Source organism: Nelumbo lutea, chromosome 8 (genome assembly GCF_056320005.1).
Source record: "Nelumbo lutea isolate HS-2025 chromosome 8, American lotus-T2T, whole genome shotgun sequence".
NCBI classification, from domain to species: Eukaryota; Viridiplantae; Streptophyta; class Magnoliopsida; order Proteales; family Nelumbonaceae; genus Nelumbo; species Nelumbo lutea.
The window spans coordinates 35,672,340-35,698,907 of NC_142691.1; the positions used below are offsets into that span (position 1 = coordinate 35,672,340).

The 26,568-nt window shown below is 39.3% G+C and overlaps 1 protein-coding gene and 1 non-coding gene across 6 annotated transcripts in view; both read right to left on the bottom strand.

Moving 5' to 3' along the window:
* Window positions 1–582: 582 nt before the first annotated feature.
* Window positions 583–26,568, bottom strand: part of BIO1 (adenosylmethionine-8-amino-7-oxononanoate transaminase) — a 33,804-nt gene continuing 7,818 nt past the window's right edge. Inside the window, exons 2-14 of one of the 5 annotated variants that reach the window (XR_016103588.1) lie at window positions 24,371–24,541; window positions 23,866–24,127; window positions 23,531–23,611; window positions 20,066–20,186; window positions 19,755–19,903; window positions 17,242–17,336; window positions 12,219–12,334; window positions 11,981–12,121; window positions 10,717–10,850; window positions 10,470–10,601; window positions 2,656–2,758; window positions 1,927–2,039; window positions 583–974 (exon numbers count right to left, since the gene is read on the bottom strand). Coding sequence is in view for 4 of the 5 variants with exons in the window: in XM_088959039.1 (XP_088815165.1) it covers window positions 794–974; window positions 1,927–2,039; window positions 2,656–2,790; window positions 10,470–10,601; window positions 10,717–10,850; window positions 11,981–12,121; window positions 12,219–12,334; window positions 17,242–17,336; window positions 19,755–19,903; window positions 20,066–20,186; window positions 23,531–23,611; window positions 23,866–24,127; window positions 24,371–24,541 (1,831 nt within the window). In the remaining variant the exon portion in view is untranslated. Of the gene's footprint in view, window positions 975–1,926; window positions 2,040–2,655; window positions 2,791–10,469; window positions 10,602–10,716; window positions 10,851–11,980; window positions 12,122–12,218; window positions 12,335–17,241; window positions 17,337–19,754; window positions 19,904–20,065; window positions 20,187–23,530; window positions 23,612–23,865; window positions 24,128–24,370; window positions 24,542–26,568 lie in introns of all 5 variants that reach the window. The other 4 variants (XM_088959040.1, XM_088959039.1, XM_088959042.1 and 1 more) reach the window with 4 other exon arrangements.
* LOC148843808 (5S ribosomal RNA) lies at window positions 21,240–21,358 on the bottom strand. The gene has a single exon (XR_016104004.1). It is a non-coding gene; the product is annotated as a 5S ribosomal RNA (ribosomal RNA).

Genomic DNA, 26,568 nt, shown 5'->3' on the forward strand with positions numbered 1-26,568 from the left:
TATCGATTCACCCGATACGTCCATACTGACGTATTGTGCATATCGATATTTTGAACCTTGTATATACATACATATATACATACATACAGATAAACATATATACATATAACATTTTTATTTTTATATATAATAATAACTAATTATTATAATTATTAATTTTTAAATATCAAATAAAAATACATTTTTATATATAACCTTTTACTTTTATAAAGCATTTGACTTATAGATGAGCTCGAGCCAAGCCGAGTTCAAACTTATGAGCTTTTGACTCGGGCCAAGCTCAAGCGCAAATAACTAGCTATTCAACTCGGCTTAGCTTGAATCCACCCCTATAAGCTTGATGACAGCTGTAAACACCAATTATAGATGGGCCTCGAGGTCCAAATTCCAGACCAACAAGATTCTAAATATCGATACAAGCTTAAAGTAGCAAATCGGTGAATCACCTACACCGATATGATACATATCCGACAAGATGGGCCTCAATATTATCCCTGGCTTGACCCACTTTAAAAGTAGTTTACCAGGAACCACTATAAAATTTGCTCCTAAACCTAAACACAATGCAGGTGCACGGTGCGCCCAAGAGCCGGATCAGGAGAGACCAGCCAACTGCCTGTCATATCTTGAAGATTTACATTTTTTGTCATGAATATATTATCAATTATGGTAAATAAATAATAGGTGCCATAGAATCAAAAGTACATGACAGAACGTTTGTAGTTACATGTTACAGGCTTATAGCCATTGAATAGCATTATCGCAGTATCTAACTTACTTACAAGATCGATATTTATGCATTAGCTTGGCTGAATTCATTGAGTCTCCTGTGAAGTTTGCTGATTAGCTGACTACAGATTTGAGGAGATGTGCATGGACCACACATTAGATAAATAACATTACCAAGAGGCCTCAAATAAACACCATCTTCACGAAGCATCCGAACAAGAGAGCTCGCATACAATGATCCATACCTGCATAAAATCCAGAAATTAAGATTTATGGACAAGTGATACACCATGAAAGTCAAAAATTCTGTTGGAAGAAATAAATAAACCCAATTTTCTAGCTCATAGCCAGTAAAATAAGGCTTCTATGATGATGATAACGAAGATACAAGAATATAATAGGAAAATGGATTTGTTTGCCAGAAATACCAACCAGCTAACATTGACATGTACCGTTCTCAAGTACTAGGTCATCTATGAAAATAAGTGGTGATAGTTAAACATATTTGAAGTCAACTAACATCTGTCATTAAAAACTCAAAAGAATAACGATTTATGGCCCATCAAAGAGCCAGAATATAGTGATAAAAGGTCTGCTAACAAGATCAAATAGAATCAGATATAAGGTAGATCTAAATCCAAATTTGATTTGTTTATAATTGAATTCAAATTGCAATCACCTAGTGATAGTATAGATAGATTAAATTAGAAAATGATCAAAATATTATAAATTATTAATAAGATGAACTAAAAATGGCCTTAATATTGTATTTCATGAACAAAATGGAATGAAAATCACTTGTGCGAATAGTGAAACTTGAACCTATCACCTATCACAGTTTGGTATAAACACAACATTCAAACCAATTTCACTAATGGATATAAATTTTAAGAATATACAAGCATAAATATTTAAACTGAAACAAATACAATTACATAGGGATTTAAATGGATTGAATACAAATTTCATTCTGGAAAATCTGATACCATTTGCAGCCGTAAATGGGGAAAATTGCATACCAAGGAGGATGTATTAAATGTTTACTCAAGACAGTGGTTATAGAGGTGTAAATTAGGTAACCAATTTGAAGAATTTCCCTTAAAGATTTAACAAATGCTCAACCCAGGGCCAACCAGGGTGTACCGCTAAGTGTCAACAATTGAACTCAGAAAGGAATAGAAGATAATGAGATAGTACCCAGCATCATGGCCTTCTGCACATAATTCTAGAGCAAAAAGTGTTCCTAATGTCACCACCCTCTGCACTGCTGGATGTAATGATATCTGGTGTACAAGCTTTGCATCCCATAACTGCAAGTATACGTCATAAACAGATAGAGGAAGAGCTCATGAGCAATGACTCTAAGCCTGATAGATAATGTTTGATGAGAATAAGTTGAAACAAATTGTTCATGCCACTGAAAGCAGATTGGCATTTTTCCCTCAAAAATTAGAAAAAAATTATGCATGATAATAAGGAATTAGAAATTTAATAGTTTCTACAATAAAGAAATATAGAAGGAAAATGTCTCTGGTTGTAGTATTAAAACTTTAAAAGATGTAGTATCATCATAACCAGATATAATGTAGAATTATATATGAAAATGCAACTTCAATTTATGATGGTTAACAAACTAGAAATAATTTTTAGCATGCAATCTCTCTAAAGAATATTTCAGTGAACAAAAATGCAATTAATGGTCAACAACAATTAAATCCTCATTCTTCTATTTGAAATAAAAAACGGACTTTGTAGTCTGACTCTGGATAGATTTTTTTCCTTCTGTTGAAACAATATAAATCATAGGAGATGGGACTAAGACAAACTTCACATATAAGCCCTCTTGCCTTGATTGTTTAGTAGTTGGGAGAGCATCCAGCAACATGAAAACAACATATGAAACAAAAGTTTCTGCATAATTCATACCTCTCTAAGCCGCCTTCCTCCTGCAATGATATTTGAGTTTGTCTGGGGATCTTTAAACCATCTTATGGCTTTCGTAGCAGCTGTGCAGCCCATTGCATGTGCACTGTAAGAATGCCCATGCAGAAGAGCCATGAGCTAAACCAAAACAAAGGAGAAAATAATCATTTCCTTTCTGTGAGAGAGAGAGAGAGTATTGTAAACCAGCTATGCTCATTTACATAGAATGCTTACATACCATGCAAAAATATGCAACTCAAAACAGGCAGATTATGTGACTTGCACTTTTTTTAATTGCATTTTCTGAAATTTCTGAGGTAAGGAAATCTTCTAACTATTTTCAAATATTATTTTCTTGCTCCTTTCTTCTAGATTATTTATGTCCATGCTTATGCCCCCAGAATTTTCTTTCGAGATGAACTTGAAAAGCCCTGTTCTACCAAAAATTAGGGCTTTTATGCTGGAAGAGTGTACATGATGGTCGGCTGCTAAAATGTGTTCCATCAGAAATGCAAGAACAATAAGCTTCCCTGTTCATATGCATCTTGTGCTTGGCGTAAGGTAAGTTAACCACCTCTTTAACTACTGTGATTTTGCTATGAGCATATGCCTCTATTAGCATTCATTGGTGTCTATGCCTGACTATGATGCCCAGATAAGGGTACTGTCATGGATGCAGATACAGGAAAAATGGACAAAACTCCTTTTCCATAATATGGTTTTTCTAACACCAAAAAAGTTGTCAATGCTTTAAAGAAATAATTTTTTTTCCTAATATGTTTTTTCTAATTTCTAACACCAAAAAAGTTGGGCATGAACAGGTATTTGGGTACCATAGGTGCCTGATAAGTCTTTTCCATAATATGGTTTTTCTAAAACCAAAAAAGTTGTCAATGCTTTAAAGCTATACGGTTTTCTTTTTTTTTTTTTAAATATGTTTTTCTAACACCAAAAAAGTTGGGCATGAACAGGTATTTGGCTATTTATCACCATCCAGTAAGGGAGGGAAAATCATTTTGGCATCCCTTGCTATTTTATATGATACTTGGGAGGCAAGGAATACTATGTTCTTTGTTATAGAACTCATTCCATTATGATTTTTTTTATCTTATCACCCTCAAATCAGCCCATTTATGATAGGGGATGGGCTTTAGATGGTTTACAATTTTACATTGATTTTCAAAACAAAGGTGCAACTGGAGACTGCATTCTATTGCAAGTTTTTGGTCTATCACTAAATAACTGTGCAGGCCCTCGCCCCCACCAACAGACTTGGAAAGAACCGTTGAAACAATTTTAATGGGCAGCTCCCTAGGGAATATGATTATCATTTAGAACCAGTGGAATTTCAAGAGATCATGGAAGTATGGTCATCCTTCATTTATCAGGATTCAGGCCAGAGTTGTATTGGTACAGTTATACTATCAATCTGTGATTTTGGCAACCCAGGGACAGAGTTTGATGTACTCCTTCATGTTCAAACTCGTTAAAGTTGTGGGGTGGCTCTCAAGTGATCATGGGTGGTAGAAGGGGGGTTGGTTGATCCCAGGAATTTCAAAGGCTTCACTCTGGATGCAAGAACTTTGAGAAGGGTGATTTGTCATCTCCCAAGGCTTGGCCACCAGTTCCTTTTGTTTTCTTATTGCCAGTATTTATAGTGTTCTCTTCCGCTCTTCTCTTTCAATAAATCCTTGATTATTTTTCAATCAAAAAAACCATCAAGCAATAGAAAATGCTAACTCAATTACAAACACAAGATAATTTAAACAAAAAAAAAAGTACGAATTTATAGAGAGCATTTGTTAGAAATGGTACTTGATGCAAGATATATTTAAGAACTCTTCTTCATAAAAAAGGATAAACCTTAACATAAATAAGCAAAAATTATGACATGAAACAAGTACTGCGGAGAACCAATTTGGATTTATGCCAGGGAGATCAACCATGGAAGCCATCATTCTTTTGAGACAATTGATAGAATTTAGAGTTAAAAAGAGAGATCTACATATGGTGTTCATTGATCTAGAAAAAAACTTAAGATAGAATTCATAGAGGGATATATGGTGGGTCTTAGAAAAGAAAGGGTCCCAAATGGTTACATAGAAAAAATTAAGGACATGTACGAGGGTTCAACAACTAATGTTAGAGCACCTGAAGCTAGGCTATCAATAAGTTGGTTCCACCTTATCAAACCGAACCAATTATATCGGTTCAGGTTCTGTGATTTTGTCCCAATTAATAATTGGGTTAGTTCTGGTTCTTGCTTGTTCCAAACCGATTCAGATCACAACTGATTGTTTTCTTAAAAATACATAAAGGTTTGTTCTTGATTAATAACAATAAGCTTTATTAAAGATATGAAACTATAATTACAAGAGGGATGGGAATGGGGGAGGTAAAACATCTTAACTCCCCACCAGCACATTACAATGAAAGGGGAATTAGAAATTAGCCCAAAACAAAGAATCCCTATTCACCCCCTGCTTGGCTAACCCATCAGCAATTGAGTTAGCAGTTCTCTTCACCTAACTGTACTTCATCTCAACGCCCCTAGTAAGCCATTTGAATTTTTTCTTTTCATTATTGTAGCTCCCCATACCACTGTTGTCTTCCTTTAGCCATCTAACCACCACCTCCGAGTCACCTTCAATGACCAATTTTCTGATGTTCAACTCTGTTGCTCTTTGGTTTCCTTCTAGAGCTGCACAAATCTCAGCCCTAAGAGAGTCACCTTCTCCAATTGGGCCTGAAAACATGGCAAGAATAATACCTTTCACATTCCTAAACACTCCCCCAATCCCGAAAGGCCCTAGATTCCTTATGCTACTACCATCAAAGTTCAGTTTTATGAATCCAAAGGGTGGAGAGGTCCAAGAGTGGCTGGGAGTCCTCTTAATCTGGGCAGAGTTAGCTATCTCTTTCCAATTTCTCATAGAGTTAGCTATCTGTGAAAAGTTCCAAAGATTTCAACCAATGGGCCACCCTTAAGTGTATCAGCTCTAGCAAGTTTTTAATGGTTCTTTCCTTGTATGAAAAAAATCATGAGTTTCCTTTTTCCCATAAAAATCAACACATGACCTTATAACAGTACAGGCCCATCTCAATTCCAAAGTCCATATTTTCTTGGTCTTCAGGGTCCATCAGGATCTGATTATAGCCGGAATAGGCATCTATAAAGCTCAGGAGCTCATACCCTAAGGTCACGTCCACCAGGCGATCTATGCGGGGTAGGGGAAAGCTGTCTTTCGAGCAAGCTCAGTTCAGGTCCGTATAATCTACGCACATACACCACTTGTCATTGGCCTTCTTTACCAGAACCGGATTCGCTATCCAGCTCGGGTACTGGACTTCCTTCACGAAGTCCACTGTTAGCAGCTTTTCCACCGCTTCATCTACTATTTGCCACCTTTCTAAGGTGAAGTTTCTCTTCCTCTGCCGGATGGGTCTAACCGTAAGGTCAACATTAAGCCTGTGAGTTATGAGCTCATGGTCTATGCCGGGCATTTCTGCAACCGACTAGGCAAATACATCTAAATTATTTAATAGAGAACCTACTAGTTTAGAGCGCATAGGCTCTGTTAGGCGAGCTCCAATTTGCAGTGTTTTTTCCAGGTTCTATCTTGGAGAAAGGGACCGTAACAATCTCTTCTACTGGACAAGCTCTCTCCTCAATATTCTCTAGAGGTGGCTCCAAATCTATGTCAGTGGCTATCTTGCCTTTTGCTTTTAAGGCTGCTACGTAGCATTTTCGTGATTCTAACTGACCACCACACAGCAAGCCTATTCCAATTTCTATAGGGAATTTTAATGCCAGGTGGTACGTTGAAACGACAACTCGGAGAGTGTGTAAGATAGGTCGCCCCAGTATTGCATTATAGGGAGATGAGGTGGCAACTACTAGAAAGTCATGTTCGAAACGTAGAGTGGGAGGAGGTGAGCCCGCCTCGACCGACACTCTTATCTTGCCAACGGGGCGGACTACCTCACCGCTGAAACCTACTAGTGGGACATCAGCAGGCTGTAAATCTGTCTTGCCAAGCTCCATACGCTTGAAAGCTTCCAAAAATAAAATGTCAGTCGAGCTATCGAAGCCAACCAGGATTCCCTTTACCTTGAAATCGTTGATCAATAGTTTGATTACTAGAGCATCATCATGTGGGTACTGGATCCCATGCATGTCATCTTCAGTGAAATAGATCACTTCTTCTCGAGGTCGCTTCGATGGGTTACTGTCTTCCTGTTCCAACTCCCTGACCGAATTCTTGCTTGCTGAAGTAGTACAGAGAGCGATAATCGAACCTCTAGTAATCATGTTTATGTTCCCTCGGACCTGTCTTTCTGGTTGCTACTGATTTCGGGGAGCTGGCTCCTACTCTCTGTTGGCCTGAGGTTCTTCTCTACTTGTCCCTTCCTCAGGTCGCCGCTCGTCTTTGATGAATTGTCTCAGATATCCTCTCTTAATGAGATCTTCTATCTCATTCTTCAAGTTCTAGCAATGCTCCGTATCATGACCCACATCCTTGTAAAAGTGACAATTGGGTTCCTAGTAGTAGGGTCCCCCCTCATCTTGGGTGGCCATTTCACATAACCATTTGACTTGATCTGCATTAAAATCTCCTTCCTTTTAGTGTTCAAGGGGGTGAAGGTCCAAGTGTACACAGGTGGTGTCGTTGACCGCTTGTTTGAATCTCTGGCTAGCAACTTGCTCCTCCTGCACGGCGAGCTACTACGCCTGCCTTTCGGCAATTTGCTCCTCTTGGGGTATTTGCTTCTTCGCTTGGTCTTACTGCTACTCACTTCTTCCTCTGCTCACTTTCTTTTTCCAAGCAGGTCGGACTTCGAACCCACTGCCTCCTCGGCTTTGATGAACTGGTGTGCTATGTCGAAAACTTCTTCCATGGTGGCTGGAGGGCGCAATTATATCTACCACTTTAGTTCAGGGTGTTGTACCCCATTCTTAGCTTCAATAAGTTGTACGGCGGGCTCCAAGTCCAGGATCTAAAGGCGCTCCATGTTAATTCTTCTAATATAGTCCCTTAGCGTCTCATTCGGTTTTTGGATCACATTTAGTAAACAGGTTGCCAACTTGGAGTGCCTCTTGCTTGTGGCGAACTGATTGATGAACAGTTGGGCGAACTGGTCCTAGTTCTTGATGGAACCGGGGGCTAGTCTGGAGTACCAGAGCCAAGCTTCTTCCTTTAAGGTTGTCAGAAAAGCTATGCACATACTTACGTCGTTTTCTCCATGGAGTAGCATGAGAGCCTAGAAGTTATTGGTGTGTTCGACCGGATCTGTCTTGCCTTTGTAAGATTCAAGGGTCGGTGCCCTGAGGTTCTTTGGCCTTGGGGCCTCAAGGATTTCAGGGGCCAATGGAGTTTCCCGAGTTAGGCGAGGTGGTTCGGAGAGGGAAACCATCCTACGGGTGGCTACATTGTCTCCTCCCTTCTAGACTTCACTTCCTACCAAGGCAAGCTGGCTTTTCTTCCTAGCGCGGTGTGTTCGCCTCTTGTGTCTCTTCTCAACACCTTCAATCAAACTGGCGACGTCAATCCTGGTGGGAACCTCATCTCGACCTTCCACCGAGTGCTGATTATCATGGGTTGCGTCATCAAAGCGATTTTGGTTGTCATCTCTAATGGGGACTTGAATCTGGCTGCAAACTCGCAAAGGGATTGGATCTTCCTGGTCGGCCTGGTTCAAACCGGCATTCTGTAGAGGTACCTGCTGAAGAGGTACTTGTTGACTGTTTCGAGGTGCTTGTTGACTGTTCCAAGGTACTTGTTGAAGGGGTACCTGCGGAAATCGTTGTTGTTGTTGTTGCCCCCTGCTATAAAGGCAAACCTATTCTCCCAAGATTGTAGTTGTTCAGTCATCCCTTGCACGCACTGTACTATATCGTTGAACCGGTGCACATAAACCACTACGAGAGCTGTTGTGGGCTCAACCGCAAGGTGAGGTGCGTTCACATTGTCCAGTCGCCCAGTTGTGTGTAAGGGAAAATTAATCTAACCAATGATAACAGTAGGGATTTGGCCATTGATGTTGTTGTCGTGGGCAGGGGGATTGTTCGAGGATGTCATTGCTGAATTTCTGAAAGTAAGAAAAGGGAACTTAGCTTTTTGTTGTGGATCCCACAAATGGTACCAATTGAAGTCACGCAATCTGGACGCTCACTCGTGTACCGTGAATCAGACTTTGACTAGATGTCAATCTGGCTATGTCGAGCTAATGTCTGGATGTCCGAGCTAAAGCAAGCTGCAAGAGAAGAAAGATGAGAGTGCCCGGGTAGTTTTTACCCGGGGAGGGCACTCCGATGCTTAAGTCAGTAGGTGAATGGGGATTTCTCTGAGAGTGTGAGAGAGCTTGGGAGTATAAGTGTGCGTACCTCCCCAAGTGAATTATGGGCTCCTTTTATAGTCATCAGGGGCTCAGGATGCTTTGGCAACGTTCCTGAGCTACTAGCGGAGATGTTTCCACAATACAAGGCGTATTAATGTGTCAGTTACAAGATCTGTGCAGCAGTTATAGTTCGTTCGCTTAGATTGTGGCGCACGATACGATGAGCTACTCCAATGGTCATGATATTGGTGCACCCTCGGTAACGGGGTGTGGGTGCAGTTAGACGAGCTCACCTTCGCGAGTCGCCTCAGCTCAATTGACTCCTTGCTCAGGTCGCCAACAACCTTAGGGCTCTACTAGCTCGCCCTTGCCGAGGTTGAGGTCGGTCTATGCGAGGTGCTCCAAGCTAACCTGTTGACTTAGCGCTACGTTGTCGATAATGGCCATGTGTCGTTATTTGTTTGGGAAGACCAAATTACCCCTCATCGGTAGGCATTCTCTACAATAAGTGATAAAATGAGAGAATGTAGACTTAGATGGTTTGGTCACATTTAGAAGACCATCAACAACACTTGTAGGTAGTGATTTGTTGCAAATTGAAGAGGCTAAAATGGCTAGGGCTAGACCAAAAAGGATGTGGGTAGAAGTAGTAAAAAGTGGTTTAAGCACAAATAATTTAACAATGGATAGGATTTAAACAAAATGCAATGGAAAAATAGGATTCATTAAGCAAGTACATGAATATAACAATATAACCAAAATTTGGGATGATAATGATGATGACTTGAACGATGATGATGATGATGATGATGATGATGATGATCAAAAGGCATTCCACCACTTGAAGGCCGAGGCATTCCACCACTTGAAGGCATGAGCATTGTTCAAAATGTAAGAGGTATAGACCTCCTGAGCGCAAAGATGCTTAAGAGGAGGGGATGAGGAAGGAGGTGGCATAAGCCATCCCTTCCTTCTCTTTTCTCTTTTTTTCTTCTTTTTCTTTAGTTCTCTCTTTCCCTTCCCTTTCTTTTCCTCTACTTTCTTGGGTTTGACCATGATACCAGAAAGACATAATGCTGGAAAAACATATAGCCAATCAACTGGTATCAAAAGAGATGACCAATCAGAGGCATTCATCAAAATTCATAGGGATGCTTTAATTGGTCAAAACTCTTCCGGCACCATGCCTCATGCAAAAGGCATGTGAGGCAAAGCCTCTTGCACCTGAATATACACTTCAGAGGTATCAACACCTCTGGCATATGCCTGAGCGCATTTTGGGGTCAACTCTCCAGGTGTATGGCTCTCATGCCTTCTAAAACACTGGTACATGACAAAGAAACTGCCCTAAGATGAACTATTTGGCAGTCTGATGATTACAAAAATTTAAATCCACTTGAAACTTGATGGATGATCTATCAAAGATACTAACAGATCCGTTATTGTCATACTAATGCCAAAGACAAATAAGGATATACCTTGGAATCTCCTTTAAATGCATCAAAGATAGCTTCTGTCGCCAAGGTGGTAGCCAAGGGTATAACCCCACCAGTCATAAGCTTTGCATAGCAGGCTATATCTGGTGTACAACCAAGTAGTTCTGCTGCAGACTAGAGAATGAAAATCCAAGCCCATTAATTATACAACTATAACCCCAGTGAATCAAGAGAATATATAATAAGAAAGAATAGCAATCATAAGTAACACCATATATCAGCAGCTCACCTCAGCACCAAGACGCCAAAAACCTGTAAAAACTTCATCAAAGATGACAGGAATTTTCCGATTTCGACACTCTTTGACAAGCATTCGCTGAAAAAGTGGATCAACCATATGCATTCCACCAGCAGCATGTATGACTGACAATAAATAAACAAATAAATAGACTTAACAGCTGGATAAATCACGGTATAGCAAGCTCTCAAATTATCAATCTAGATGTGAATAATTGGTTCATGATTGTGAGTGCATACAGGTTGCAAATGCATAGGATTGTAAGAAGTGGGGTTATTGCTCAGTTAGTGTAATCAACATGCTTTTTCCGGTGTAAACAAGATAACCCATGCCAATAGTCAACCTGATGCTACAAGTTGTAAGGTGTGTTCATGCAAGTAAAGGTGCAGTCTTTTCATTTTCTTTAATTACCCTGACAGTCAAATAGCAATAACAATAAGTTGTAAGTTGCATATGCATAAGGTCATAGGAAGAAGGAACTATTGCTCAGCTAGTGCAATCAAAATGCTTCTTTTCAGTGCAAACAAGGTAACCCATGCCAAAAGTAAACCTGATGCTATCAATACCTATTGTAGGTTTTCAAGACTGCTATTCAATCTTGACCACTAAGAGATTTCAGGTTCAATGAGAAGAGAAAGTGAAGAAAAAGTAGAAGAAAGAGTGGTGAAAGAGCAATAGAACACAGTTTTGAGGACAAGAACAGAAACTGGAATTAACAGAATAGTAAAATAACCACAGCTGTGACTAGATACATTCTACCCTACGGACAAAGTGGGACCACAGCTGTGGGGCCCACATCAATGTTCTCTACACTTATATTTCACTCACTTTCTTCCCCTTTTGGGGGGAGGGGGGTCTTCCAAATTGTGGGGTGCATTCTTGCAAGTCAAGGTGTAGTCTGTTCATTTTCTTCCATTACTACAGTCAAATACAGTAATAAGTTGGTGATTGTGATTAGCCAAGTGACTTAACCTATGTATAATAAAATGTCATGAGAAGAAGTAAACAATGGTTCTCAACTGTCTTCCCCCCATCCCCACTTGCACTACATGGCACAAGTGCATCTTCTTGATGCTATAAACAGATTTCATATTCATACATGCCCAAGTCCAGTATAGAATGAACAAAGAAAACCTAGATAAAAATTAATTTAATTCTGTAAGGCAATAAAAATACAGGCTTTTATCTCCAAATGTCATGGAAAAAATGTAATATGGTGAGCAGCAAAAAATAAAAAAAAAATGCACCATCTTGCCTGGCTCTATAATCAAGGCTCCAATATGATCTTCCGATCCCAAAAATAGACACAGTTGCTGTGTTATATATGTTGAATAGCTCCTTGCGAGATCAGAACTTTCCCTGCTCCCATTGAAGAGTTCCTCACATGAATTGAAGACTGCAGAAAATGCCAGCTTCAGATAACACAGAAGAGGACAAGCCAAAGAGAAGTTAAAAATGAGAGCAACAAGCCAAGGAGAACGTGCTTCACTTACTCATATTTTCAAGCTTCAGACTTTTAGATTGTAGCACTTCAGGTAGGGAAGTATTCCAACTCCCATTGCGGATAAACAATGTAGGAGGATCTAGAAAAAGGCCCCTCCCTGTATACCTAAAAAGAGAATGAAATTAAAAAAAGAAAATGCAGTGCATGTTTTGAATCGTTTCCTTCTTACCATCTATCTGTCAAATGCATAACAAGGAAATCCGAGTTTTAAACCCTAATGAAATAAAAATAAAACATAGGGATAATTTATAAAAGGTCGAACAGCATTTCAGTACACTAGGATATCATGGATAAAGTGATTTTATGACCATAAAGAAGTGGACATAAAGCAGAAGCATCAGAAAGAAGAACCCAAGGCTACCAGTAATCCCAAACACAATGTAATAAAACATTGAATCCAATGTTTTGAAATGTGGAGGCATGACACAAGGCGTCCCACTACCTAGAGGCATGACAAAGGGGCAGGGAGCAAACCACTTTCTTTCCCCTTATCTTTTCTTCTCTTCCCTTTCCTTTTCTTTCCTTTTCTCTTTTTTTTCTTCTCTTTCTTTTTCTTTCCCTTCCCTTTCTTTTCTTTTCCTTTCCTTTCCTTTCCTTTTTTTTCCTTTTTCTTTTTTTTTCTGTCTTTTTATATAAGATGTGCATGAGGCACATGAGGCGTATGCCTCTTGCACCTGAGGCGTACGCCTCAGAGATGTCAACGCCTCTGGCATACGCCTTAGGGCGTTTTGGGAGTGCCTCGCCTGGAGGCCTCCAGGCGTATGCCTCCCATGCCTTTTAAAACACTGATTCAATCAATAAAAATATAATAAAATATTGAACCCTGCCGATCATTAAAAATAAATAAAAACATCGAATCTTCCAACATAAAAATTAAGATAGAGGCACATAGCCATGTTCCAAAGGGAAATCTGTTCCTACAAGTCCATGAATGCTCACTATAACCTTATGTCATAACCTGCACTCTTCTAAAGACAATCTTCAAAGCCATTTACCCAATAAAGTCTCACCTAATATGTCTCTTGCTTTACCTTGGAAATCCATCATTACCATTCTTCCCACATTTCTTAACAAAAGAAAACCAGTCCAACAATATCTTGATTGTAAAACAAGAAAAAATAAAGTAAGAAGGAAGAAGAAGCTGTTCAGGAGAAAGAAGAAGAAAGTGGAAGAAAAGGGGAGGAGAAGAGAGCTGAATTATATCTCTCTCTATCCCTAATCACTTTATATATGCTGAAATAAATAAAAGAGACTGCTTTTTACTCCTCCTGGAGACAATGAAGCCTGATGATATTCACAGCAATGAGGTCTGTTTCTGTCTTGTTTTGGGTTAGACACGTGCAGTGGTGGTGGTCGCTCAATCTTTCACTAGGTGAGAGGGGTGATGCACTTCTTTTTCCTTGTTGTTTGCAACTGGTGGTGAACCCCCTTGCCACTACCTGTCCAAGTCCGGTCACCTGATGGATGTGTCCTTTTTGTGCATTCCCAGTCTAGTAAATCTTGAATCTCAAGGTTCTCCAACACTGATCTACATCTTGGATGCATACCTTGAAAACATTCATCCACAAAGTCCTTTTCTTTGACATATTCATCATACACATGTTGTATGGCCCGCTTTAATTGAAGGGTTGAGAGATCCATCCCATGGACGCCCAAAAATTGCGGAATAAGGGGGCGAATTTCAAAAATTTTTCTCTCCCTTCAACTGGGAATCACATTCCCTATTTAGAAAATCATATTTTCAAGGATCAATCTTGAACCTTAAACTGAACCAGATCTGAACCAAAAGAAATGGGAGAGAATGATACCTGATACGGAGAAGTAATATCTCCCAACGAAGGTGTTCACGCCCAAGGAAGGATCCAAAGACTGCTCCCACTGAAGATGGCGCAGTGCAGGATGGAGCAGAATCAGCAGTGTTCTTCCCCAAGAACTCTGTCCTTCGCAAGAAACAGTAGGATGGAACGTGAGCACAGCTTCCTTTTCAATCCTTTCTCAAAGAACTGATGTCAAGATCCAATCTTGACTTCTCCCACAGCTGGAGATCGAATTGGCAAACAGGGCGGCTAGAGCAGGGAGGCGGCAAGAGAGTATTCGCAGGCTGCAGAATTCTCTCTTCTTGATTTCAGCACTAAAGAGGATCTGATGTGTTTCTTGGTCTCACTCAAGGCTGCCGCCCCCTCCTTCTTTTGTTAACTTAAAAGATCAGCTCCTAATCCCATTAGGAGGTGCTTATCCAAATCATATTTGGATCAGCCTTCTCTTCTAGTGATAAGGATAAACCCTTATCTTATCTGCAGATTAGATTAGCTTTATCCTAATCTCATTAGGAGGTTTCTAGATCTGAATCACATTCAGATCTGGATTCTCTGAGTGAATAGGATTAAGACCCTATCCTAACTGCTAATCCATCTCAGAATTCGCCCCTTTAATTAACTAAATAAATAGGCCAATTCGAAATGGGCTTTAGGCCCATTAAGCTTATGTGCTCACTTAACCTTCCTAACTGCTGCCCAGTTGGGCTTCCTTGTATAGCGTGGGACCCAAGCATTGATCTACACATCAGCCACATGGGTTCGGCCCAGCCTTTGTTACAAGGCCTGGTCGAATACACTGTTAAGACAGTGCACCCCCTGAAACCCATCAAATGGGCTCTATGTGCCCAACACTTACCCTAAGTGGTCCCTGGGCCAAGCCACCTTGTAACACCCAGGGACTGTGGGCAGATGCAAGATTAGCCCATCAGATATTATCCTCAATGGTCTTACACTTAACCTCTCAGCCCATAATGATCATACACTGCCCGACAAGAGAGGATCTCTCCCTTGGCTGCAAGGAACAGTGTTGCACTCTCCACTTATATGGATCCCGGGAATTAAAACCTTTTTGCAAACATTTTAGAAACCATAATGTATATACTTTTATATCTCATATAAAATATACTTTGCAAAACAAATTTCAACGGTTGAAATCGGCTGCCGGCAGTCTTGGTTTCCAACAGCGAGAGTGCATCCCCGATCATTACCTTTGTCCGACAAAGGGGCTGATCCTGTCACTATGATCACCCACTTAGATGAATTCTCGGATTGTCCCAACATACCCAGGTTTTGACCCCCGCTAAGGATCTCACTAATTGGTACATCAAAGACAGCCTGATCCGACACCTAGTGCAGTATCATAATCGAGTCTAGGGGTCGGGTGTAACTTTCCAGTTTTGCCCATCAATCTCCAAGGTCCAGGGCAAAACTGGAAATCTAGTCCAGTTCAAAGATTCAATTAATCCCACACTGTATGTGCCTAGGGTCTCACCCCGATAGCTGAGACAAGCCACCCCAACCGACTTGGTGGCACCACAGTGTCAGCCTTGTCAGGATAGGTCTCCCCAGACCAACCCACTGGCTGTGAACATTCTAAACTAACACGAGTCTCAATAAGTGTCCAGTTTAAGGGTATTACACAGAAACATACCAAGGGAACATGAATCAAATATGTACTTTTATTCATCTACAATAAACTCATAAAGTACATCAATTTTGATTGAAGCTAAGGGCATACAAAACTGTCTAACATTAATTTCAAGACATACTCTACAAGATCATCTGCAGTTTTTGAGAAGCAACATGGAGAACTTCCATTGTCATCCTTCACTACATGATGTGCTTAAGAACTCCAATAATTTTTCCCTGGATCTAATGTTCCTCAGGGCCAGATTCATGAACCAGGTATAGGATCACACTGTCAAGGTCTTTCAAAACTCTCAGACCTTTAGATCTCTTTCGGAAGCATAGGAACCTAACACATCTTCAAATTGGATGATATGCTCTCTCGCACTGCCACTCTGACCATCATACAAGTACCATTGCTGAGGCATTGTGTACCCTTGTGGGCAAGGTTTTTGTGCTATAGTTACTGAATAGGGTTTCTAGTATAAACTTGCTCTCTCAATTTGAAAAAATTTCCACCAACAACCAATAAGATACCTCCAGCTGGATTTGGTTTTGTGCTAGTGAAGGAAAACTGATGTTCTAAGGCTGAGGCGGGGTTCCATTGACCACCGCTACAAGTTAGGCTAAATTGAGAATTTGCTGACTCCATGATGATTGAATCTGGCTAGATTGGAGGAGATACTGCCACACACTACCCCTGTTGCAGTTGTCAAAGTATATCATCATCTCTTTTTGTTGTTGAATTAAATCTAGCTTTTCTTCAGCTCGATCTTGCTGATCCATTAATCCAGACACCTTGTGGACCATTTTCAAGATCAGCATATTCTCCACCACCTTCTTGGACTACTTCTGTAAAGTGAGACAAGTACTTAGCCAATTGTTCTTCCGCCACCAGTTCATCTGCTACTTGAGTCCACTGTCGTACCATTGCTACTGTTCTTGAAGATAAAAAAATGAACCAGAGATTCTTGATGTGAGACAACAGGCTGAGCTGGGCTGTCTATGTTTGAAAGTTGGAATCGTAAGTAGGAAGACCCCAAGAATCTCCCCTCAGACTACAAACTGAAAAGCTTCCATCCAAAAGTGGACAGAGAGAACAAGTAGTGATCCCTTGCATATCTTTACTTTATTGGTTTTTGTCTTTTCCCCATTATTAATATTTATGGGATCACACACACTAAGTTTTCATGTCGAATCCCCTTTTCCACGCTATATCATGTGTCCTTTCTTTGCAGTCACAGCATTCCCTTCCCGCAATCACACGTGTTAATAACTCTTTCATCCTATTGTATTTCAATTTATCTATGGTTACCAAAAATGTTGTCAGATTCTTATCGGTTTGATCCCAAAATTCACGAAATAGCTTATTGAACTTGCAGGTTTGTTGCTGTGAAATTATGGAATCCACACGGTTTACTGGCTATAGCCTTTGGCAAGGCCCCATTCTTACAACAGTTACCAATCAAACGGTTAAAAAAAAACTAGAACTTAAACCAAAAGGATAGAATTTTCAATAATCAACCATTAAAAAGGATTCGAAGTACCAAATTAACTATGAATTCATACCATGGTTGCTGAAGGAAACCCGTATATGAAGATGGTGCCTGTGCTTCCATAGCACCCAAAGTATCACCATGGTAAGAACCATTGAGAGCAAGAACCTGAATCAAAGAAAATAACAATCAGCATAACCTCCATTACTAAATTGTTGACATTTAATTGACATGAAGATACATGGTAAATTTCATAATCACAACAGCTGAAATGCAGTGTTCCTAGCCCTGACTTCATAATTACATCTTTTTTTATTGTTTTTATGATGAAAGAAGCCCTTTATTAAGAAGAATGAAGATATATAACACTAGCTGAAATGCAGTATTCCTAGCCCTGACTTTCTTTCCCTTCTCTTCCCTTCCCTTCCCTTTCCTTTTCTTTCTTTTTCATTTCCTTTCCTTACCTTCCCTTCCCTTCCCGTTCCTTTCTTTCTTTCTTTCTTCTTTTTCTCCTTTCTTTCTTTCTTTCCATATGAACCATGCATAAGGTGCATGAGGCATATACCTATTGTAGAGAACATTGATGAACATTGATGTCGGCCCCACAGCTGTGGTCCCACTCTGTCCGTAGGGTAGAATGTATCTAGTCACGGCTGTGGTCGATTTATGATTCTGTTATTCTAGTTGTTATTTACTTTTCAGTTTTATATTGTTGTGTTATGATATAAACACCAAGGGTAGATGTGTCCTTTCAATGTAACTAGCATAACATATAAATATTAAATTAAAGTGGCGGCGGCAGAATATTGAGATTCTGTTCTTCTCCCCAAAACTGTGTTCTACTGCTCTCTCACCACTCCTCCTCCTTCTTCACTTTCTCTTCTCTTCGAACCTGAAATTTCTTAGTGATCAAGACTGATAGCAGTCTTGAACAACTACACCTATAGTACGTACACCTCATGCAAAAGGCATTTTAGGCATACACCTCAACCTCAAGAGGCATCAATGCCTTTGGCATGCCTCCCTAGGTTTGCACCTTGCACCTCAAGCCCAATTGCATTCATATCCTAAATGCATTCATTTGGGGCTTTAGCCTAACTGAAAGGACCTTCAAATGATTTTGGTGTCGTTTGGCAAGTCTTTTTTGAAAGATCTTCTGGAAGATCTGATAGCCAAAAGACATAAGTGAGCTTTTACATAAAGATCTTGGTAGCCCATGGACCGTTTGGTTGGAGGCGCATCTTTTCGCACAAAGATGAGATGAAAAAAGGTGAGAAGCTCCATTTCTAGCTTCCTGAAATAAGCTCGAATCAAGATCGTTGTGTCTTTTTGGGCGCAGTCTTTCAGCAGCTAGATCTTCCCCCAACCAAACAGGAAAAGATAAAAACGCGGGCTTCCGGGCTTCTAAACAGCCAACTGCCCGCGCAGAAAGACGTGCAAACAAGGCCTTTATAAAGACTACCAAGGTCGCCTTTTTGAAGCAAGGCACAAGGTGAGGTGCACGCTTTTAGAAGCAAGCCGCAGAAATACAAAAAAAAAAAGCTAAAAAATAAAAAAAAAAATGTCAGGAATTCAAAAAATTCAAAAACATCAAAAAGTATTGAACATATATTACTAAAAAATATGAACTTAAATTTAAAAAAAATGTTTTAAAAAGCCTATTACCTAAAATTAAAATACATAAACATAACATGTAAAGCGTATTCAAATGAGAATTTAAAAATAAAATCAAACATATAAAACATTTTGAAGTATGTAAGAGCTTGTTCCATTTTAAAACATTTTCAAATATATAAAAGCGTCCACATTTTAAAACATTGGTTTAAAGGAAGCAGGAAAACAAAAATTTTGTGGAGCTGCATCCCTTTTGCAATATACTAGACATTATGGAAGGAAAGAAACAAATGGCTATTCGAAGACAAGTCCAAAGGCATTGAAGCTGTGGTGCCTCAGTAGGAAAGCTTGTTTCAAGCTGGGTCTCGATTCTACCACAGTTTGAGCAATTTAATAGTGCAGATCTAGAAGAAAATTTCTGGGGTGTTCTTGAGATCCCAGCCTGCAATGAAAACATGTTTTCATAGCTTCAGTTGTTCGGATGTTACCTTAACACCTACTAAAGTAGTATCTTTCTTTTTATTTAATAAATTTTTTCTTTACTCTTCAAAATAAATAATATTCCTTAACTTCCATAGATTTTCCAGTGTTTTTTGTGGGCTTCCATAAAATTCCACAAATGAATTGCATTTCCATCGGACAAAGTTTAAACCAAAACTGAAGTTTGCAGCATTGCCTTCATACAATATATCAACTCAAACACATGTAATACATTAAACTACGCATCAAATTGTGCATAAGTCGCATTGTTATCATAAATTTAATGTATTTAGAAATGGCAATATTAATATGATTTACAAAATGCCTAGATGCTACTTTTCTTTGCATGTAGAAATTCTTCAGTGATGTAAACTTTTAATAGCAAATGTGCACCAAAGTCTTACTTCTGAGGCTTTCATTACAAGAATCGGATCCATGGGTTCAAATTTTTCTGTTCTAAATGTAATATAACCTCCAATGAATAACACCTACCTTGAACACAAGAGATCTTTCAACCAAGTTTCCTGTAACAGAGTCCAGAAGGATCCCATGATCATGTGAGAATTTGCGGAATGCCATCTTTAGAGCAATTTCAATTGCTGTTGATCCATTGTCAGAAAAGAAAGCTCGAGAAGCCCAACCTGCATCATAAACATCTAATGATATCACTGTCTTTTCTGTACAAACTACTTGAGGTAAAATGAGATGTGAAGTCAATCACAAAGAAGTAATGATCACACATTTCAGTTTGACAAAATAAGTGGTAGAAATTGAGAATGCAAAGAAAATTTGAAATAACTAACCTTTCCCCACACCTTCAAGCAAAAGTTCTGCACATAGTAAGGCCGGTTCATAAACATTCTCAGGAAACATCACATGTCCAAATCTTGCAGCAGCGTAACCCATATCTCTTGCAAGCTCAATCTGAAACCACCTAATTAAAGCAAATTGTAAAGAAAAACTCTGAGTACTTCCACCTGGAGAATATGAAATAGAAAAGATTTCTTATTGCTGATTGCTGAATTGCTGCTACTGTTATTGTTTTTTCTTTCACTTATAGGTGGAAGGGGTATTATTATAGTCGCTGTAATATTTTTTTTTATTTTGCTCACATATAAATAGCAATTAGTAGGGTGGTAGAACCACAAGATTCTGCACCCCTTTTATTTGTTTCTCTCTGTGTCCTCTCTTCTTCTTCTCTACTGCTCTTCCTTCTTTTCCTTCTTTTTCTTTGCTGATTTCTCAGTAAAACCTAGTTTGTTTATGAGCTGTTTCAGCAAAGTTGGTATCAGAGCAGGTATATGATCAAATAGCATTCCCATGTGGACTTGATCCAGCCAGCTGCATGAGACTTTCCTAGGGCTGGAGTTTACATCTCTTGTAGCTTGATTCTTGGAGATAATTGGAGAGTTCAGTTGCTGCCCAAGGTGTTTTTTGATCTTGGAGATTGCCCGGTGACCAGGATGAATCAGAGGAATCAGTTTAATTTCTTTTATTAATGCTGAATACTAATTGAAGATGGAATTTCATGAATGCCCCCAATGGGCAGCTGACTTGATAAGCAATAAAAAGAAATAAAAGGTCTCCCATATACCTAAGGCCCAATATAAGAGAAGACAATTTAAAGATAAAACAATAAAAAAAGGCAAATTAAGGCCCATCCCGCCCAATCTTTCTACACTCCCTCTCGAGCTGAGCATAGATGTCAATCATGCCCGGTTTGTTAATACCACGCTGCAGCTTTGCCTTTGATACTCCTTTGGTTAAGGCATCTACTAGCTGTTCCTCAAATGCAATAAAAGGCAATGCATACTTCTCCTAAAGCAACTCTCTCCCGTGTAAAGTGTGTATCCACCTCAATACACTTTGCCTTATCATGTTGAAATGGATTACGAATAATGTTGATGACCACTTCATTATCACAATACATCATAGGTTTATCATAATTTTTTTTATCAATAAAAGATTACTAAAATTGGGGCGCAACACGAGGACTTCCCAGGAGGTCACCCATCCTAGTACTACTCTCGCCCAAGCACGCTTAACTTCGGAGTTCTGATGGGATCCGGTGCATTAGTGCTGGTATGATCGCACCCAGCCCAATTCTTGTAGGAGAGACCTAATCCACAATAATTCTAAAACTCCATGGGCCATAGCCCTATATTCTGCTTCAGAAAAAGGTCTAGCCACTATAAACTGCTTCTTACTCCTTCAAGAAACAATGTTCTCATCCCAATCTACATTTATGTAGACTTCTATTTTCAAGTGACCATGTTTGGCAACAACCATATGTGTATCCCAAGGAGAATGCATAAACTAACTCTAAAACACTCCCCTATCAACTAGCAATTCATCATCAGTGGCACAGAACATATGATTTGAATCAATAGGGGTAGATATAGGTTTAGCACCAAATTCTCTAGTGAGAAGGTCAAGAACATCTTGCATTAGGAAATGAAGATGCCTTCCTTGGACCAAGAAACCTTAATTCCCAAGAAATATCTCAATTCACCTAAGTCCTTATTTTCAAACTTCATATTGAGGAAGCCCTTGAGTCTGCTCACGCCCTTGAGTCTGCTCACTTCCTCAATATCACTGTCAGTGACTACAATGTCATCCAGAGAAACAATAAGGAATGTCACCAAAGTGTCTCTCCTCTTAACAAAGAGGGTATGACCTAACTAAGTCTGAGTATAACCAAACTGAATTAATACATTCCGGAACCTCTTAAACCATGCCCAAGAAGAATACTTAAAACCATAAAGGGACTTCTTTAATTTGCATACCTTCTCTTGCATCTCCTTCCCATACATCCAAGAAGACACATATACACCTCTTCATGAAGATCCCCATTCAAGACGGTATTCTTCACATTAAACTAATAGAGAGCACAATCAAAGCATGCTACTAAGGAGAAGAGAACCCATACCGAAGTAGTCCACTCCAAACATTTGTGTGTATCCCTTTGCCACCAAGCTAGCCATAAACCGTTTCAATAGAACCATTGGCATGATATTTGAAAGTATAAACCTACTTACATATAACTGGTTCCTTCCCCTCAAGCAACTCAACAATATCCTAGGTGTCGTTCTTATGTAATGCTTCTATTTCAGTTTTCATAACACCCCTCCATTCTAGTTTGGCTAATGCTTTTGAAACGGATTTAGGTATAGGCTAGGAAGAAACAAAGGCTAGAAAGGAATAATAGGATGGTTAAAAAAGGATATAAGAAAGGTGTTTAAAGATACAATGGGTTGTACATTTTCTTTTACCCTTTCTTATTACAATAGGTGGGTCCAAGTCTCGAAAAGTGGATGAGGGTGCAAAACCTGTTGTCTCTTTATTCGAGCCCCTATCAGCCGCTAGGTTCAAAGAAAACAAAAAAGCACCAATTATCCTGCGCTGCAAAGACTCATAGGAGCTCGAATAAATCGCGCACCATGGATGTTACTAAGGTTTTCTCGCGGCTAAAAGACGGTCTAGTTGGTGTGGGCACTAACTAACAAGTACAAAAGAGTGCATAGGGGAAGGGGAGAAAAACAAAAAGTTTCTAGACATGGGGCTTGGGGCTCAGACCGAAGAGGAGGTTGGACAGCTAGATTGCAGTGGTAAGAATAAGCAGGCGGTGAATGCACCTGCAGGGGAAGTGGTGTCAAGTGGAGTTTCAGAGGAGAAGATTAGGGAGGGTGGTAGTGAAGTTGAAGAAAGATCTTGTGAGGCGCCTTCAGAGGGGCAGGGGATGAAGCAAGGGAGTATAGAGATAGAGAATTTGATAGATAGGGAGGTTAAGGTGGGCAAATCACTAGGCTTATTTTTGTTAGAAGGAGAGGCTTTGGTTAGAAGAGTTTTTTAAGAGTTGAGAGGAACAAAAGGGAAGAAAATTTGAAGAAACCCATTACTGAAAGAGGCGAAATTTGAAACGAGGAGGTGGACGGGAGGTGTTTCTTGACGGGGAGTCGTGAAACTGAAGTTGAGTAGGGCCCGGGTAAACAATTATGTTTTGGGGGAAGTTTGTGTCTGCTTTCTGTTGTCCCAAGTAGTGAATTTTATAAGTATTTTTCTGTTTGTCCAAAGGGGAATGGGAGTCAGGTATGTAGGTGTCCGTCTTTTGGGGCTGGTATTTTGATTCTTTTTTTGTACTGATGATGCACCCTCTGCACCCTATTGGTAGCTGTATATTATTTCCTTTTTTTAATAAAATTTTTCTTTCACCAGCAAAAACAAAACTACTAAAAGAATGCAGTACAGAAAATTTGCATATCAGCGACCTGTAGGGTAGTATCAGGTCCTTGAGTCCACCAACTAGCACAAGCATCAAATTGTTGAGTAATAATATCAGCATTCCGAACCTTCATTGAAAAAAAAAAAATAATTAAAGGCTTTTTAATTTACAAACAAAGGAACTAGAGCCATGTTCTGGGAACATTAACTATGAGATAAGGAAATGCTTCATGACTGAGCAAACTTCCATTCACCAACCATAAACTTGTCCACAGAAATATACCCTCAAGTTCAAATAAGAAATACAAAAGCAAAACATAAACCACTTAACAAATCAGATTAAAATTTTCTAACAAATGAAGTAAAATAGCTTCATACAAACCTTATGGACTGCAAAGTTCTCACCACAACGTGAATCTATAACTGTGACAATTTCTTCAGGAACAAGTTTATGCTGTGTAAATGGCCACCAAAAATTATCTCTTGCCTTTTTTGGCATGTTCTGCAATCTCTGCAATCTTTCCAAATAAGCAGAAAGCATTATCTCTTTAAGAGAACCAAAAATGCTCTGAGATTCATCAAACCATTCCATAAGGTTGTCTGATTGATCCTGTGGAACAGGTGGAAGAACAAGTACTGGTACCCTAAAAGAAGAAGAAAAAGAAAAGATATCACAAGAAACACACAGAAAACCAGGGCTAGATATAGAAAGCACAACATAAATTCCCTTGGGTGGGGAGGGAGACAAATAATACAGATAACACATAAAAGCATCTTCAAAAGTATCATACATGTAAAGTAATGCTCAAAAAGAAGAAAAATGGAACATTATACATGCAAAAGTTTAACCCAGGAGAAGAACTGAATCAATTGACATAGTCAAGTACCTGTGCCGGAGATAAGACAACAAGGGAACCTCATTTATTAGACCATGATCTTCAAAAATAACAGCAACAATATCATAACCACGTAGTTTTAAGCTCTCATAGGCCGAAATAGTTCCAGAAATTCCTCCTAATCGTCCATCACCAACAAGAATAGCAGGCAACCTGAAAGGTCTAGTTTTCAAACAAATGTAAGAACAACATAAAACTTAAGGACCAATACCAAGTATAATTATAACTCGGAAGAATACATGATAGCTTACCAATAAAACATTAACATATGTATATAGGCATGTGTATATGAATGGACATGTACATATACTTGAGTTGTAATGCAGAAAAAATTAGAAAGAAAAATAGCAGAATTATAGAACAGAAAGATAAAGAATGAATGAAGAACAAAAAAGAAGAGAAAGATGGGAGGAAATAACCAAATCATAGAGAATGTTATGCCTCCTGCCATGGTTCAAAGTATCAATATTTACTGCCATATCATACAATATGTATCAGTATTTGGGGGGACAGATATGCCAAATACTGGGAATTAAGGGAAGTATATATGCTGAAGGTTAATATCATTAGGCAGTATCTATTATTGGAATAAACTGTCAATAGAAATATATATAAAAAAAAAAGTACTAAGACTTTGACACACTCAAACTTGAGATTTCAGTATCAAACATGTCGACACTTTGAACCTTGCCTCCCATTGCTATGTATATCCCTTGCTGGAAATAAAAAGGTAAATAACAGTTCCAGAAGTTTATTTTATTCTTATTTGGCTTTTCTTATATGTTGGCATGCCATTACTTATGTTTTATTTCTTACTTGTTATATTGTACATACTCTAGTAGGCAGCAAGGTGTTCTTGTAATTTTGCTCACCACTTAAATAATAAAAGATGGGGATATTCTTACTGCCCTAGTGAGTTTGTCCCTAAACTTTCTTTTCTCCCTTCATTCTTTCTCTGTTCTCTTCTTCTACTGATTTCACTCCAGCTTCATCATTTTTTTTTTGATCAGCAACACAAAGAAAAATTTTATTAATAGAAGAACAAGGAACAGATTACAACAAGGAGTTGTGAAAAGACAGTCCAAAACAGGACTAGCCCCCCCAAAAGAACCTACAAATGTACAAATTGTTTCTTTGAACCCCTTGTTTAGCTAAACTGTCAACCAAGCTATTTGTAGATCTCCTAATCCATCTAAATTGGATATTCAAGTCTTTTGAGATCCATTTGAAGTGCCTGAAATCATTTTTGGGCTAACAAATCACCCCTTCACCTTTCGTCAGCCATCCCACTACAATCTTGAGTTACCTCCAACAATCAGTCTATCAATGCCAATTTCTTTTGCTTTTTCCACTCCAAAAACTGCTGTGAGAAATTCTGCTTTTACCAAGCACCTTTGTTCAATTGGGCCAGAGAACAAGGCCCGAAGAGCACCATTTCCATCCCTGATTAGTGATTACCACTCCAATGCCAGAGGACCCCAGGTTACCCATACTGCTGCCACCAAAATTCAATTTCAACCATCCCCTCTCAGGGGGGACCAAACCTCCAAAATTCCTGAAAACATCTATGGCCCCCCAATTCCTGAAAACATCTCTCCAACTTACAGTCCTTGAACATTGTCAAAGTTTTGACCCAATATGCTACTCATAGAGTTATGATTTCAAATTTCCTTAACAGGAAAGGAGGGGGAGAGGAAGAAGAGGCAAGGGATTTAAAAGAGGATTTATAGAAGGAACCACCCAGGGTAAGGGACCATACACGATTATCTCTTCACTCAACATCAAAGAAGAGGCAAGGGATTTAAAAGAGGATGTATAGAAGGAACCACCCAGGGTAAGGGACCACACACAATTATCTCTTCACTCAAAATCAAAGAAGACTGATCCCAGAATGCTTAACAAACTAGAACCTAGAGGAACCTCAGAATCTCTTAAGGATTTTAGGAAGGCCCAAGTTCTAATTCAACCTAGAAAAAGAAAGAGGGGGAAGAAGGAAGTCCGCAACCACCAATTTGGGGGAAAAGGGGGGTTATTAGTGGTGCATGTCACCAAATACCAAAAAAAAAAGGAAGTCCACAACAGGTATTTCTTTAAAAGAGGAAAGAAAAAAGAGGGAAGTGTAGAGAACAGTGAGGACCATAGTGTTCTCTACAGGAAGGAAAGCCATCTTTAAGAGGGGCTTCCCATAC